This window comes from Heptranchias perlo, chromosome 13 (genome assembly GCF_035084215.1).
Source record: "Heptranchias perlo isolate sHepPer1 chromosome 13, sHepPer1.hap1, whole genome shotgun sequence".
Taxonomy (NCBI): Eukaryota; Metazoa; Chordata; class Chondrichthyes; order Hexanchiformes; family Hexanchidae; genus Heptranchias; species Heptranchias perlo.
The window spans coordinates 52,487,546-52,503,183 of record NC_090337.1 but is presented as its reverse complement, the minus strand read 5'-3'; the positions used below and the strand labels follow the sequence as shown (position 1 = coordinate 52,503,183).

The following is a 15,638-nucleotide window of genomic DNA, read 5'->3' as shown; positions in this document are numbered from 1 at the left end:
TGGCTATATACCAGTATTTCTGTTTTTAATGCTTGAACAGCAAGCATAGAGTTCATGCGAGAGTTAGGATTAACCACCTACTCAATTCATGGAATTTTTTTGGTCAGCATACAGAAATCACATTACACAAATACAAAGAAACATAGCTTTGCTAAGACATTAATCTACCACGGACGTCAAAAAATTAAAAAATGTAGGTGCCAAAAAAGACAAGAAAACTGAAGAAGCATTTTCCACCATTTACTCTCATTATCAAAAATAGTTTTCAATTCTTCTTGCAAAACAAAAAAGGGAAAAACAAAAAATTAAAGTACAGACTGGACACAAAACATCACATTATTCCTATGGCTTCAAAACGCTACTTGACCACATTCACAGGAAATGACACCAGCTACACTATAAAAACAAAAAGGTGCCATTCGATCTCTTTCTGCATGTGAAAGTTTACCTGCACATTTACACTATGTGAGTAACCATTGTTGTGCATGCTATGTGCCAAACCAGAAGTGAGGCTGAGGAGTAATTTCATATACATCATTACAATGGTGGACAGTGGTACAAGCAGTTCAGCCACATTGACACATGTAACGGGATTAAGAGATATTATTAATGATAAAATACTGGATTTTTTAAAAAAAAGGGATGAGGGGGAAGAGAAGAGCACATGCACTAGTCCCCATTTCTGAAGTGCCTTAGTAAAATTTATGGTATTTATTCCTTTCAATTTTATATGAACATGTGGACCAAATTGCACATTAAGTCACAGGTGCTGGTTGTTTTGTTACTCAGCTGGGTTTGTGCCAATGTGAAACCTGAATTTGCCAATGTGGCTAAAACATATAGCATTTACTTTTTTCAGACATGCTGACATTTAACTGTCAGTTGCAGTACTAACTTTCTGGCACTAGAAGGCACGGGTGCACTTTGTAAATATAGTACTACACAATAAGTGCTATGCTACCCAATGGCAGATAGTCAGTAATGCAGAGGCACTGCCATAATATGCACATTTGGGGGTGAATAAATGTCATTCTTCACCGCTTTGCTTGTCATATCACCACTGGAGACAGTGGCGAGCTGTAGAGTGCATTCAGCGTAGTATCAAATTACACACCTCTGTAAATTCATAATAGAATTAGCCCCTCAGATATCGAAGAGAAATGCTTGCACAAAATATTTCTGGCCAGATTAGCAGACACTTGTGCACAACTCAGCCGACTCAATAAACTTCATCTGTACACACTTCCGTTTACATGGCTCCAACACCCTCTCCAATTGTAGGCATCTAAGTGCATGTGCAGGGTGGGGTGGGGTCTTCCAGCAACCACCATTCATGACAGAATTACATATTGAGCACCAGATGGTTCTCCTAATGAAACAGCAAGCAGACCTGAGGGAAGAAAATATATATCATGTGCGTCTAAAGTGTCATCCTCATTTCTACTTGAATCTGTGACTACACAGGTGTAATGGGAGTGTTTTGCTTTGTGCAACTGATCCATGCTAATGCAGTCATTAGAAAATAATGAGGCATTTTGTTTTAAATATATTCTTGGGTCATCTAATGACATTACCAAAATAAAACAAAACCAATGTTTTTTTTTTGATTTAGAGAACACAAAAATAATCTGCATATAAAAAAGTGACATTATATTCTACATGTAATTTTTAAACTGTTCGTACTGTAGTTCACCATTTTCTGCTTTTTTAAATTACACCTTAACCTTTTGCGATTATGCACAATGCATAAGCAGCAACAATGAGGTCAAATTTCTCTTGCCAAAGATCATTCAGTATAAACCACTTGCAACAGTTCATTAATTACATCTTATTCAACAAATTAACCTATTCTCCCTTTTTGGAGCCAGGCCTGATGATTTACATTTACTTCAAGTGATCTATACCCAAAGCACTACGGCAAGTTCAACTAAGATTTCCCCCCCCCCCAAAAACAGAACTATAGCTGCCTTAAAGTTGTAGCCAACCCCATGAACAGGGACAAGCCCAAGGTCTACCAGATCGATTCCAATCTAACACTCATATCTATAGTCAATAGTTTCATCCAAGCTTTTGTCGTCGTGTGGACTGGCAGCAAGGAAAGTTGGTATGGGCGACCCAGTTGTCACATTGATGACACTTGCGCTCGTGCTTGCATTCCGCACCGCATTGCTGATGCTGGTTAGGCTGATGCCCACAGTAAGCCTGGTCTGCTCCAAGGCCTTTTCGGGCACGGCAAAAGCCTCCAACTTTTTCTCGCCATTGGCCATGTATGAGTTCTGGCAACCACGGCAAATGCAGTCCAAACAGGCCTTGCGATTTGAGTAACAAGGGCAACGTTGCCCACGACACGTAAGAACACTTGGGTTTTGTGTAGCACGTCCACACTTGCACCCCTTCTTCTCTTGGGGTTTTTTGTATGCTATTTTTGATGGGCTACCAGGCATTACAGTACTGCTATGAACTTTCTCTTTAGTTTTAGATTTGGTTGTTCCCTGCTTTACTTTTGAGTGCGATTTCTTTGCTCCATGTTCTGCGTGCTTTTTAACACTTTTACTGGCCGCAAGCAAGGATTTGCCCACTTTTATTGTGCCCCCATTTGGCACTGTGACTACAGTTGCTGTGGACAACTTGGTCTCTCGTTTGGCAGGAACAGGAGCAGCAGCCCCTAATGGTGGGCCATGTATAATGCTGGAAATAGGTAGGGGCTGAATTTTTTCACTGTCACTCTCCGATCGAGATCGCTTCCGATTCACCCGTACAATTTTAGGTGTTGCTGCTACACAGGGAATACCATGAGGGGGTGCATTGCTAGAAACAAAAATACTGCTTTTAGGAGGCAAGGAGATGGGTTTGGCATCTATAAGAGGTCCATTGGGTACACTTGCCTCAGAAATAGGTTGTGAATAATTGCTACAGGCCTCAAGATTGTTTGCAACAGTTTCTAAGTCTTGAAATACATGTCCACCAGTAAATAACAAAGAACCAATAGGCTTTATGTCTTCACCATAACTACAAATGTCAACTCCCACTACATCGACATTACTACAAGAAACTGCTTCGTTGACTGTCTGCAAACTGTCAGAAATGTCTCTATTTTTGAAGTCCTCCCCAGTGCAGGATGTATTGAGCCTTTCTGAATTTTCTGAAGAAATAATATTTACAGTAAATTCACCAGCTGAAAGTCCATTGCAACCAGGCAACCCATTGATACTAGAGCAGGTCAGTTCAGCATTACTTGAAACTCGCTCACTGTCTTGAATGTTTTCAATGATTTGAGGTGTTGCTGCCATTTCCAGGTCACTGGTGGATTCCGAGGTTGAGGGGGTTGGGGAATTTGACAAATTTAAAGCACTGGCCAAAGCAGAAGTCCCCTGCCTCTCTTCGTCTAACGATAGCCCCTCTTGCAGCAGGGTTAAGATGTCAGGGGCACCATCCATAACCGTAGCTAGGTGCTGTGAAATTGGGGATTCAGCTACATATTCACAAAGTTTCTTGTAGCAGCACACCAGGATGCTCAGCTGTTTATTTTCCTCAAACTGTTCATAATCTTTGCACCAGCTACAGGAGGGCTTCATCATCATCTTTTTACCTTTACATGTTTTGCAGACATAGTGCTGGCAAGTGGAATTTGTAGGAGCAATTGGATCTTTCAGTAGGTTTCCTGTAAAAGAAAAAAAGTATTAATATCTGTAAACTACTGTTGATAAGACTACTGAAACTTCAGTAATGTATTTTTTTTTAAAGTTTGAAGCTTTTTCTTCAGTTTTGTTTCCCAGCTATTTTCAAGACAATTTATCTCTTGCGATTTTTTTTTAGCAAACTGCTGATACATTACTTCTCACAGAAACAATTCCCATGGCTCTATCTATTGGATAAATATATTTTCTCCCAGGGTGAAGGAAGAAGATAAAATTTTCTGAAATGTATTCATTTACATTTTGCCATTAAACAAAGTTGATACTTTTTTGTAGCTGCTGAAACATTTTTTAAGAATCTGCTGTCACTCAAGCAATTCTCAGCTCTATTCCAATTTATAGATTACAGCCTTCAGCATTATAGTGATTACAGTGCATGTAAAAAAAAGTCACAAACATTAATGGTTCTAGTGTGCCATGTTAGTAAGTGATTCGATGGGTAGACATGTGTAGTTCTTCAGTCAACTGTTTCCTGTACCAGAACTACTGTTAATGTCTTATAAGTGGGCTTTCATATCCACGATTACAATGCCAATCAGATTCCTTTTTAATAGGGTGGCAAGAGCTCATAACATTTGCCCTATACTCTTACTTCCTACTCACATTTTGCCTTCATTGATTGTGAATAAAGATCTCTTATTGTAGTTTGCTATGTCAAGTAATTAGCATTTTGCACCTGAAGCTATACTAGCACTTTGGAACTGGAGAGATAAGCTGTAGGTGAGAAGTGTGTGGGGAACATCCTGCTAATCATAGGGAAGGAAATTAATACCAGTACATGACCAACACCCAAGTGACAAACATTCAATTAGCACCCCATCCGCATGCTCACCTACAAACTATGCATTCAGTTGAGAACTTTTACAGCATTAGGCTAATTACAACATAGAAAGAGTGAGGAAGAGAGAACAGATGGGCTATTTAAATGCATAAACAATTCTTTTGTGAATAAAGCAATTTAAAGTCAAAAAGCTAATCTTTGCCTTTGCCCACGTTAAACATAGCCTTGTACATTTCTTTTCAGTGTCACCTGCTTAAAACAGTGGCAATTCAATAATGTACACTGGGTATCCATACATTTTAAAGACCACAAGCCCCGATTTGCAGAACTACTGAAGTCTGCAAAATATCAGGCATTTCCCCCAATAGCTTCAGTCATAGACGATTTCCAGAAAGTTGCTCAAATGAATCAATTAAACAAGAGAACGAGACCAATTGGTTGACTAGTATCACATCCATTACTTACTGCCATTCTAAAATGCCCAAGACTGCTACAAATTATTTAAATTCCAGCTTTAAGTTCTCAACACTTGTTTTGCAAAACTGATCTAATATGGACATAGAGTCAGAGAAAATAAACAGTTATTAAACGTGTAATGATGTGCAACATGATATCGAGCAAAGCACAAACTGACTGCAGCATTACATAATAAAGTTCAAAATTCAAACTCAATAGTACACCAGCTATTTTACAAGAAATGATAATTTAAATATAAAATTTGAAATTATTTTCTTAAAATGTATTGTTCCTCACAAGGGACAGAAATGTGCTATTGCTTGGCTGCCCAGTAAGCATAAGCAAAAACATCCCGGGACTTCCACATCAGCGTCTTGAGTAAACACATCAGGGATACATTAATCAATGTCTGATCATAGTGCAAGGGTTCAGTCAAAGTTAAAAAATAAGGAGTATCTGCTGCAATTTATAGAATATATTTGGAAGCTGACATTGAAACTAATGCAATAAGATGGAGCTGCTGAACATCACAGGCTAACTTTATGAAGTAATGCACGGACAAATCCATTTCTCGTTAAAGATGTAACAAAATTGTTTGGTGTTTGCACACTGAACTGAATTTCCGTTTCATTAAAACCAGGCAAATGAAAGAGATGGGATAGGCATGTTTTTTCTCAACTGATAAAAAGCTAAAGCATTTCTGCTATTGATAGTAGCACTTTGCTGGGTACATTTTAGAGCAGAAGATGGGCCAAAAAATTAAAAACATTTTTTTTTTTGCAGCTTTCTTATGTGGAAACCTATAGAGTAGGAAATGTGCCAGTAAACAAATTGTTACTACATTATCTTGTTTCCAAGCTGTCTTCTGTTTCCTTAGTGATAAAATCCCAAGCATTGCTCATCTTTTAACTCAACTTTGTATCACTGCCCCCTCACCAACAGGCAATATCTTCCAAAACCTGGTACAGCTGGCTTTGTCTGAAAGACGAGTACATACCTCCTAATAAAGCAAGTTAAATATGCACTATAAACACTTAACTCACTCATGACTGAAGACATTCTACTATTGCACAGTGAAAAGTCTGGCATCAGGTCTTTAGAACAGCGCTGTGTTGTGTGCTGGTAACTACCATAACAATGTAATCTCACCTTAATTGCTTTCATCTACAATTTTCTAGTTCAGGTGCTAGACAGTACAACAGAGTAAGAGTTGGCCACAAAACCTCAGAACTTCCTAGGTTCCTCTAAATAACTCTGAACCATGTAATAAAAAAAGAGAAACACATTAACAGTACAGCAGTAGGCAGTGCACCACACAGCTAAACCCAAAACAACTCTTTGTAAAAAGAAAATGATTGCACATACTGCTACATCAATCAACAACTACAAATTATAACTCAATTCTCAGATGTCAGTGAACACTGGCAGAATACCATCCAACTTCGAACTAAACTTTTGTTTTTCCAACTCTGAAATAGCAATTGCCAATCACTTGAAGATGCAAGGAGTACTGCGTTCAGTTTTGGGCACCGAACTTCAGGAAAGATATATTGGCCTTGAGAGGGTACAGCGCAGATTCACCACAATACCAGGGCTTAAAATATGACAACAGGTTGCATAAACTTGGCTTGTATTCCCTTGAGGTTAGACGGTTGAGGGTTGATCTAATAATCTTTAAAATGATAAAAGGATTTGTTTGGGTAGATACAGATAAACTATTTCCTCTGGTGCGGGAATCCAGAACAAGGGGACATACTCTTAAAATTAGAGCTAGGCCATTTGGGAGTGAAATCAGGAAGCACTATTTCACACAAAGGATAGTTACAATCTGGAAATCCCCCCACCCATTAAAAAAAGGCTGTGGCTGCTGAGTCCATTGAAATTTTCAAGACAGATTGATTTTTGTTAGGTAAGGATATCAAAGGAAATAGAGTAATGGTAGGTAAATGAAATAGAGGTAGAGATCAGCCAGGCTTGAGGGGCTGAACGGCTTACTCCTGTTTGTATCTTTCTAGGACCCTATTCCAGAAATCTTCAAGTAGTTTCATTTAACATTTGTAAACAATTTTACAACACCAAGTTATAGTCCAGCAATTTTATTTTAAATTCACAAGCTTTCGGAGGCTTCCTCCTTCCTCAGGTGAACGTTGTTGGAAGGAGGAAGCCTCCGAAAGCTTGTGAATTTAAAATAAAATTGCTGGACTATAACTTGGTGTTGTAAAATTGTTTACAATTGTCAACCCCAGTCCATCACCAGCATCTCCACATCATTTAACATTGTTACCCCCCCTTGGTAACAAAAATATGCTACAACCTATGATGTAATGCTTTTCACACGAGTCTCAGTAATGAAAACCAAATAAAACACCGTTTCTTCAATGGCTCACAAGATAGCCTCATTTCTATGGTACAAAGATGCGTTACAGATCTCATTTAATATTGCAACAAGCTGATCTAGTGAAAGTCTACTGCAAGTCTTGCAGGATTGTTAAATCAATTGTCTTATGTAAGGTATTTACTCCTAAAACAATATTGCAAAGCTAGGTGGAAAAGTAAGCTCTGAGGAGGACACAAAGAGGCTGCAAAGGGATATAGACAGGTTAAGTGAGTGGGCAAGAAGGTGGCACATGGAGTATAATGTTGGGAAATGTGAAATTATCCAATTTGGTAGGAAGAATAGAAAAGCAGAATTTTTTTTAAAAAAAGGTGAGAGACTAAGAAATGTTGGTATTCAGAGGGATTTGGGTGTCCTTGTACACAAATCACAGAAAGTTAACATGCAGGTACAGCAAGCAATTAGAAAGGCAAATGGTATGTTATACTCCTATCCCTTTGCAATAAAGGCTAAGAGTAAGGAGGTCTTGCTGCAATTATATAGGGCTCTGGTGAGACCACACCTGGAGTATTGTGTGCAGTTTTGGTCTCCTCACCTAACAAAGGATATTTTTGCTTGAGGGGCTGCAACGAAGGTTCACTAGATTGATTCCTGGGAGGAGAGATTGAGTTAAATGGACCCATATTCTTTGGAGTTTAGAAGAATGAGAGGTGATCTACTCCTGCTCCTATTTCTTATGTTCTTAATGTTAAAATGAACTATTTTCTGGTATTAAATTAAATGTTAAGGGTCACTTACATTTGCTATGACTGTCACTATCCTGTCATTGAGTATCGTGTCAATAGCACTGAAGGTACTTTTGTTTTCAACTTTCAAAATCTCAAATTTGTACCCAATCTTAACTTTTACTAATCTAAAAATCACCCAAATTTATATTTACATCCCAAGATTCTTAATATGAGCACTAAAAATATTGGGTAAATAGAATACTGGGAAATGTAGTAAGATTGGTTTAAAAAATCTCAACTGCAGGAAGTAAATCTGGATACATTTTCTCTTTGTCATTTCTGATTTGGACTAATTGCATACACATTTTGCAGATTATCCTTGCTATTTTCCCTAATGCATACTAAATGACCTGACTCTTGGCACTTTGCCCAGAGCTCGGCGCCCAAACAATGAGGCAGACATATAAACCATATCAGCCACCAACCAACTAGCCATCTCTTACAAAAACTGCTTATCCAATGTATGAATGAGAGAAGGTGGGAATTCTCCTCCAGAATTATTAAAAAATTAAATCTCAAAAACATTTTACTGCACTTGAACTCCAGCAAGATAATGTATCAAGGGGATGAAGTTTCTTACCTCACTTTATTTAAAGAAAAACTAGTGCTGTCCCCTGACATTGATCACACATAAAACGTAAAGGGTTTAAGTACGCAGGAATGTAGCACCTTATTTTGCTTTCCTTCCTCCCTTCAGGGCACAATGCACCCACCTCATGTTGCTCAATTCAGAAGCCAAGTATCTCTCCCACTGTTGACTTTGGGGCTGAAGCCCTTGTGCACACACACCATCCTCACACTTAGATAGGGCACCTGAGGGGGGGGGGGGGGGGGGGGTGGAGGAAAGAGAGGGGAAAAGGAGGAAAGGAGGTGGTGAAAATACCCCCCCACACACACTGCATGAGGGTCTCTCTCTGCTCCCCCCACGCCATGTAAAGTGGTGTCTCTTGCTTTCTCATCCAACACTGTCTGTCCCTCAAGTGGTTGGAGAGTTGGAAACAGGGCTTGGAGGTGTAACTTTTCTGCAACTCCCGATAGTTAAACCTTACTCACCTACCCCTAAAAAAAACTGCTCTCAATACTTCCATGAATGTAACAAGTTGAAGGAAATAAATCAAAAACCAGACATACTGCAACACAGTTACCCAAAGTATTATCTCACATACTTTATATGCATAGGCCGAAATCAAGAGCAATAGCCAAGGGTCTCACTGAGGATTTAGCAGCATGTCACTGTGCACCAGGATGGATCCAAGGGTAAAGGAAACAAAACTGACCATCGGGAACAAATCTCTGGCTTCATTCAAACAATACGCTCCACAAGCCTACATCCCAGAAGCCACAGTCCAAAAATAAACTAAACTATTCATAAACACTGGAAGCACACTCGGGGCCCAAAAACAATTACCTACATTAAAAGGGTGGTGAGTGTCTGGAACGAGCTGCCAGAGGCAGTAGTAGAGGCGGGTACAATTTTGTCTTTTAAAAAGCATTTGGACAGTTACATGGGTAAGATGGGTATAGAGGGATATGGGCCAAGTGCAGGCAATTGGGACTAGCTTAGTGGTATAAACTGGGCGACATGGACATGTTGGGCCGAAGGGCCTGTTTCCATGTTGTAACTTCTATGATTCTATGATTCTTCTATGACTACTATTTTTTCTTTAATTTGTCACTTTTAAATTTCCACCCCCTCCTTCTGGCCCTTTGGTAAAAGCTATTTAAAACTCACATTTGGATGCTCTTTCATCTTTGTTCAATCATTTGTATTTTACCGTAACCATTTACCAAAACTACTATTATGGTAATTGGGTGTTATGATACCACACTTTTCTTTCAACAAAACTATAACATACTTGCCTTTTCATATTTAGCTGAAACGAATGTCAAACACTAGGGAGTATTTATCACCACGGCCACTTAAATGCTAATAAAAAGGTATTTTATTACTATTTAAAAATTTAATTCATAATGGCTATATAGTAAATTCTACATATAAATAACATTTAAAAGAGAACTTTCCCAAGTGTGCCCTTAATTTCAGTACACTTGATGCAAGTAGTCTTTATCTTTAGATTGAACTGCAAGAGCCATAATGCAAGACAAAAAACACTTCTCACCCATGTAGAAAACTTCAAAACAGCCATCGTTGCTCTGCAGGGCTTTTATTCAAATCCACTTTTAAACACACCTTCCTCTGGCTTAAAGTGACATCTTTTGTGCATTAAAAGTGCCTAGATAAGACCCAATTAGTGCAATAAGGAATCAGCATCCAACATTAGGCAGTGTAGCAAGTTAGTATTCCAACAAACAGCCACTTGATTGTCAGGATTCAGGTGTACACCTACCGATCCCACACAACGAATCCCAATTTTTGTTTTGTGATCAGTAGAGTACCTAGCAGAGGCTTCCCTACAAGAACAAAAATGTTTCAAGCAGAGGGCAGGTCACCCTTGGCTGCTCTAAAAAGTCACAGAGGTGAAGAACAGATGAAAGGTTACTGGGAGGCCCAAATAGAAACATATTTGAAAAGATACATACAAATTTAAACATGAATTGAAAAAGGCCTATCGGAAATCAAACGGCATAATAATAATGGGAGAATTTTCCTCCTCAATACAAAAAGTTACCCTTCACGTAAATCAATGAAAGAATGCAGGAAAATAAATGGGAACAACTGTCAATATACACTTTTCGAGGGTCTATTTTTCTATACCTCAATCACTTCAAAAGATCAGTAAATACACCGTCTTATGAAGGCTGGGATACAATGAAGAGTATGACATTTATCAAACCATAGCTCAAGTTCCTCAAAAACTGTCAGATTAACCATTCTACACAACAAAGTCGTCCAAACTTTATAATATAGAGGACAGAGGTTTTAATGTAATTTTAGGAATTAAATCGAATATATGGACATTTAAAAAAATCAAAGGGGAGGGGGACGACTGAAAGTAATGGATCCCTATTAGGGAGCCGAGTTGCTCACTGGGTGAACTTGCTGCGTCTCTAGATCGAAGCCTCACACCAAACACGTGCGCGTGTTTACTTTTGGGCAGAATACAAAAGCGTCCCGGGATTGTGGGCCTATTCCTCTTGTCGGGCCAACTAATGCAAAATTGCAACTTTTAATAAAACAAGCTCAACGAAGATATCTCCACGATTGGTAACAACTGGCAGTGAATTACTTTAAACGATTCTCCAGTTTGTAAGCAAATTATAAAAGGAGCTAACACTCGCCGACGCAATGACGCGGGGATTTGAAACTACCAGGCTTCCCATTCAAATTTATACAAAACAACAGCTGGGGTCAATTGCAAAGAAAATGGGGGAAACATTTAAAAAAACATTTTCTTGGATTCTTAAACATGTCAATAATCACAGATTCATATCTAATTTAATGATGTTGCTCCACATTAAAAACCAAGTGAATCACAGATTAATAGAAATCATCTATCTAGAAACACATACTATTACATGGTAATGAAACCATCGATCTCCCCGAACACGTGGTAACTTTTGTTTTCAAGCCAGAGAAATGCAAATTACCAACCTACAATCTTTTTTCTTGAGATCTCGGATTACAACAGATAGAAATGCACAAAGAACCGGTACAAATGAATTGGGTGTTCGGTGAATAAAGGACACTCAAATAATAATGTCATCTTTATACTTACAGGCTTCTAGCAAAATTACAAATTGTGTTTGTGATCGATATTATAAAAAAGTACAGACCTGTTGCAACGAAAAACGATTAATCAATACAGTAACTGTTTAAGCCGCACTGAAGCCTCATAACCTCTCTAGTTTTAAAGGCATTTTAATACGGTCGAGTTATGGGTGAAAACGCTAAATTCAACAGCTTTGACAACACGACAGGCCTCTGCTGCGATGCAAACAGTGAAAAACACATCACACAAAGTGCAATTAATAAATGCAGCCTTCTTGTGATTCTGATAAGAACGATCCGATCGTACGGTGATCACTTAAAATACTGTATTGAATTAATCGCGAAAAAAACCAGCGTTTTCGGCAAACATAAAAACGCACGGTTGGGACCAACACTGTAAACAGTTCAGGCCTCTGCTGCAATGCAAGATAAATCTTACCCAGCTAGGAAGGGGAAAAAATAGTATATTCCTAAACACCAATGTACAATTGCACAACAACATTGATCTAATTGTGCTGCTTAAAGATTTGAAACTCAAGTCGGGTTTCTGCGATAAGGAACGCAAATTCCAGATTTGCTCCCCTAGTACTGTAAACGGTACAGGCCTCTTGCTGCAATGCAAAGGATACATCTCAACACAAGAGGAGGAGTGGGGTAAAAAACTACGCCGTTTGCACTCGAGGAGAAAAAGGCAGATCAAAAACACACACACATTTACTATCGAACTTGCACAATCTACAATTTGCATCGAAAAGCTTTTTAAAAATTCGAATTCAGATGTAGTTACGGTGGTGAGCAGAACAGGCCTCTGGTGCAATGCACAAACCCTCCATACATAATACACATGCACTAGAGATTAAAAAAATCAGACTTAAAAATACGAGAGGAGCGCACTGCTCGTTATATAATTTCACAGATCTCTCACCCCCCCCCCACCCCCCCACACACACTCCTTTTGCAATAAAAATAAAGACAGCGTGTGCCTTCGTTGCTTTTTTTTTTGCATTTCATTTTTATTTTGGTGCTTATAAACACTCACCGCAGACACAGCAGGAGAGGGACTGGCGCAGGTACGGCAGCAGTTTGTAGAGCTCGGAGAAGGAGCCAGGCTCCTGCGGCTCGCACTGCATGATGTAGCGACAGGTCGACACGTACAGGCTGGTGGCGTTGACCGGATTCATGGCGGCGTCGGAGCGGGCCAGGCCGTTGTGTCGATGCTGCCGCCGACGAGAATATTTCCGATTCCTCTTTCTCCGACGCCCAGTTTCAGCGGCGTTGCCAACGTCCATTTAATAGAGCGAGGTGTCAGCGGCGGCGCCGCTGCTGCTGTTGCTGTTGCTTTGCTCCTCGTCGTGCTGTAGTTTCCGGCGGCTCGGTTCCTCTCCCAGAGCCATAATAATAACAACGGCGGCGGCGGCGGCGAGCCTACTACCCGCGAGTGGCGTCCCCATCCGAGCTGCACTGGCTCCGGGCTCCGCGTCCCTCTCGCGATCGGCACCTACTGGTTAACTCGAGCACAGGGGGCCTTGGCCGCGCACCTCTCGCCATTCGCGAGAACTCGCCTCCGCTCCTTCTCTCTCTCTCTCCCGCAGCCCTTGGGCTTCACCCCCTCACCAGGGAGGGGGAAGGAAAGAGGGGGGAAAGGCGGGTGGGGAGGATAGAGAGGGAAAGCCGGGTTTGGGGGGGGGGGGGTGTGAGAGAGGAAAGAGAGCGTGCGAACGACAGAGAAGGGAGAGCTCAATCCCTCGCAACCCGCCCCGACATCGACACCATCCTCCTCACGGCGGCGGGCGGGCGGGCGGCGGCGGCTGTGCCCCTCTCTTTCTGTCGCAGGCTGCCCGCTGCCGGTTATATCCCGCCCCCTGTTTAAATTCTACCTAAGATTCGGGAGGACGCGCGAGAGGCAGTGGGAGCGGGCTGCGATTTTTTTTTAAATGGTGGAAACGTTCGTTTTAAGAGGAAAAAACGGAAAGAGCTCGAGCACCAGTCACGTGACTGGAAGAAAAAAGAAGGTAATACGAAGCGTCTTTGGAAATGCCTGATCGTTTTCATTTTTTTTTAAAAAAAACGTTGAATTGTTCCTGACAATTATATTCCACTTTTTCTCTGCAGGTTGAGGCACAAAAATAATTATCTTCGGTTTAAGTTTTATTTGCCTACTTTTGTCTTAATAAAGCCATGTTTTGAAACCGCCTCCCGTTCTTTGCACTCGCAATGCTTTTTGGATTTTATATGTCCGACTGGCGTTAATCCCTTTTTATATGGAGGCTGGTTGGCTCGTGCACAGCCGCTCAGCCAATAATGATGGTAACCATCGAGGTCCTTCGTGAACGGGCTGGGCTCGCTAATGAGGCACGCTGGGATTTGTAGTTTTCTTCGGGCGATGATGGCGAGCGCGATCATTTGAACGCTTCCCGGAGAACCGCAACTCCCAGAAGACAAGCCGCCCACCGTGTAAAAAAAGAACGCATTGCGCATGTTCGATTTACCGCCCTCGCAACCTATCCTGCTATCATTGAGCCCGCCTTCTTCTATTTCATTGGCTGAGATCGTCTCCAGCGACGCAGCTGAGAAACCGATTGGTTGTCCGGGGTGCCAATCAACTGATGTGCCGCAGATCGGAGGTGTGTTAACCAAGCCGGGAGCCTGAAACTCATTCAGGATCATGGCGGCCGGCATAGCGGTGTTAAGATGCTCTCGGCTGCTGACAGGCGGGTTGCGGGTTAGTAAATTCGTTTCATCTGTTTCTGCGGCGATCAGAGCTACCGAGGAGCGGAGGCGATGGTATTCAGTCAGCAACTTGACCGTGCAGGAGAGAATCGAGAGGAGGTCTCAAAGGGCGATGTTGGGAGGAGGTCAACACAGGGTAGATGCCCAACACAAGAGGGTACGTTCGAGATATCATCCGTGGCAGTGTTTTACCGGATTGGAACTGTTGGACAATTTAAAAAAACTAAGTTCAGCTTTTATCTTCTATTTAATCTGTGAACCTCGCCATTACAAGGAGCTGCGATGCAGTCCCCAGTCTGGTGGGGACCCTAGTCCTGTCCCACAGGCTGGACAGCAGGGTCACTAATCCCGGATTGCAGTGAATTATCACTTATATTTCAGTTAAACAATGTAACCCGTCACGATGGTCTTGCAGACCCCTTCTGTTGACCAAAGTGTGTCATCATGATCCCTAACAAAAGGAGGTGAAGGGTAATTAATGGGACAAACGAGTGGAGCTAAATCGTATTTAAATTAGTTTACAGCCTAACTCACCTTTTGTGGGGGCTTCGTTCATTCTCTTCCCAAGTGAGAGGCTATCCTTGGTGTGTGTGGAAGAGCTCCAAAATCACGTCAACTATTTTGTTGGCAAGTTAGAGGTTTATTGTGACCATCCACCAGATGATGGTGTAAACTAGATTTTAGTAAAATTCTGTGTGTTCAAGCTTTTAACATTTAATAAATTACACCTTGTTATACGAGCATTTTCTCCAGCAATAGGCCACATGCTTCACAAGATGGTTGCGTAACTTGTTTGCGAGTTTTAATTATGTTTATTACAAACTAGAAGAATTCTTTACTGTAATTCACATGCTTGTATTTCAAATTAAAAATGGAAATACAAGTTAAAGATTTTTGTTTTGTAGAGGCAGTAGGGTAACCAATGAGAATGTGCTCTGTTCCTGGTTGCTCCTAATATTGACTCCTGTAATGACAATTTGTTCCTTGCAAAAGTAAGGATGCCGTCTCTTACAATTGAACAGATTGGCTTGGTTGGTACTTTACATTCCTTTTTTCACTGCAGTTTTTCTGCAAGAAATTCCCTATAATAAATATATTTAAGCATCTATTCATTATTCACCCCATGTATTTTATTTTTTTGGTGCTGTGTTCAATCATCATATTTTCATTGGCTGTGCATCAT

The 15,638-nt window shown here is 40.7% G+C and overlaps 2 protein-coding genes across 3 annotated transcripts in view; one reads left to right on the top strand and one right to left on the bottom strand.

The window, feature by feature from the left end:
• Positions 1-227: 227 nt before the first annotated feature.
• On the bottom strand, positions 228-13,748 carry LOC137331597 (E3 ubiquitin-protein ligase MSL2-like). Its single transcript, XM_067995500.1, has 2 exons — positions 12,765-13,748; positions 228-3,661 (listed from the first exon to the last, which is right to left on the bottom strand). Exons 1-2 carry the CDS (start codon positions 13,012-13,014, stop codon positions 2,031-2,033), a joined length of 1,881 nt encoding a protein of 626 aa, XP_067851601.1. The 5' UTR covers positions 13,015-13,748; the 3' UTR covers positions 228-2,030.
• Positions 13,451-15,638, top strand: part of pccb (propionyl-CoA carboxylase subunit beta) — a 45,707-nt gene continuing 43,519 nt past the window's right edge. Inside the window, exon 1 of one of the 2 annotated variants that reach the window (XM_067995502.1) lies at positions 13,451-13,737. In XM_067995502.1, the coding sequence (XP_067851603.1) occupies positions 13,660-13,737 (78 nt within the window). In that variant the 5' untranslated portion in view covers positions 13,451-13,659. Of the gene's footprint in view, positions 13,738-14,342; positions 14,613-15,638 lie in introns of those variants that run through there. The other variant, XM_067995501.1, reaches the window with a different exon arrangement.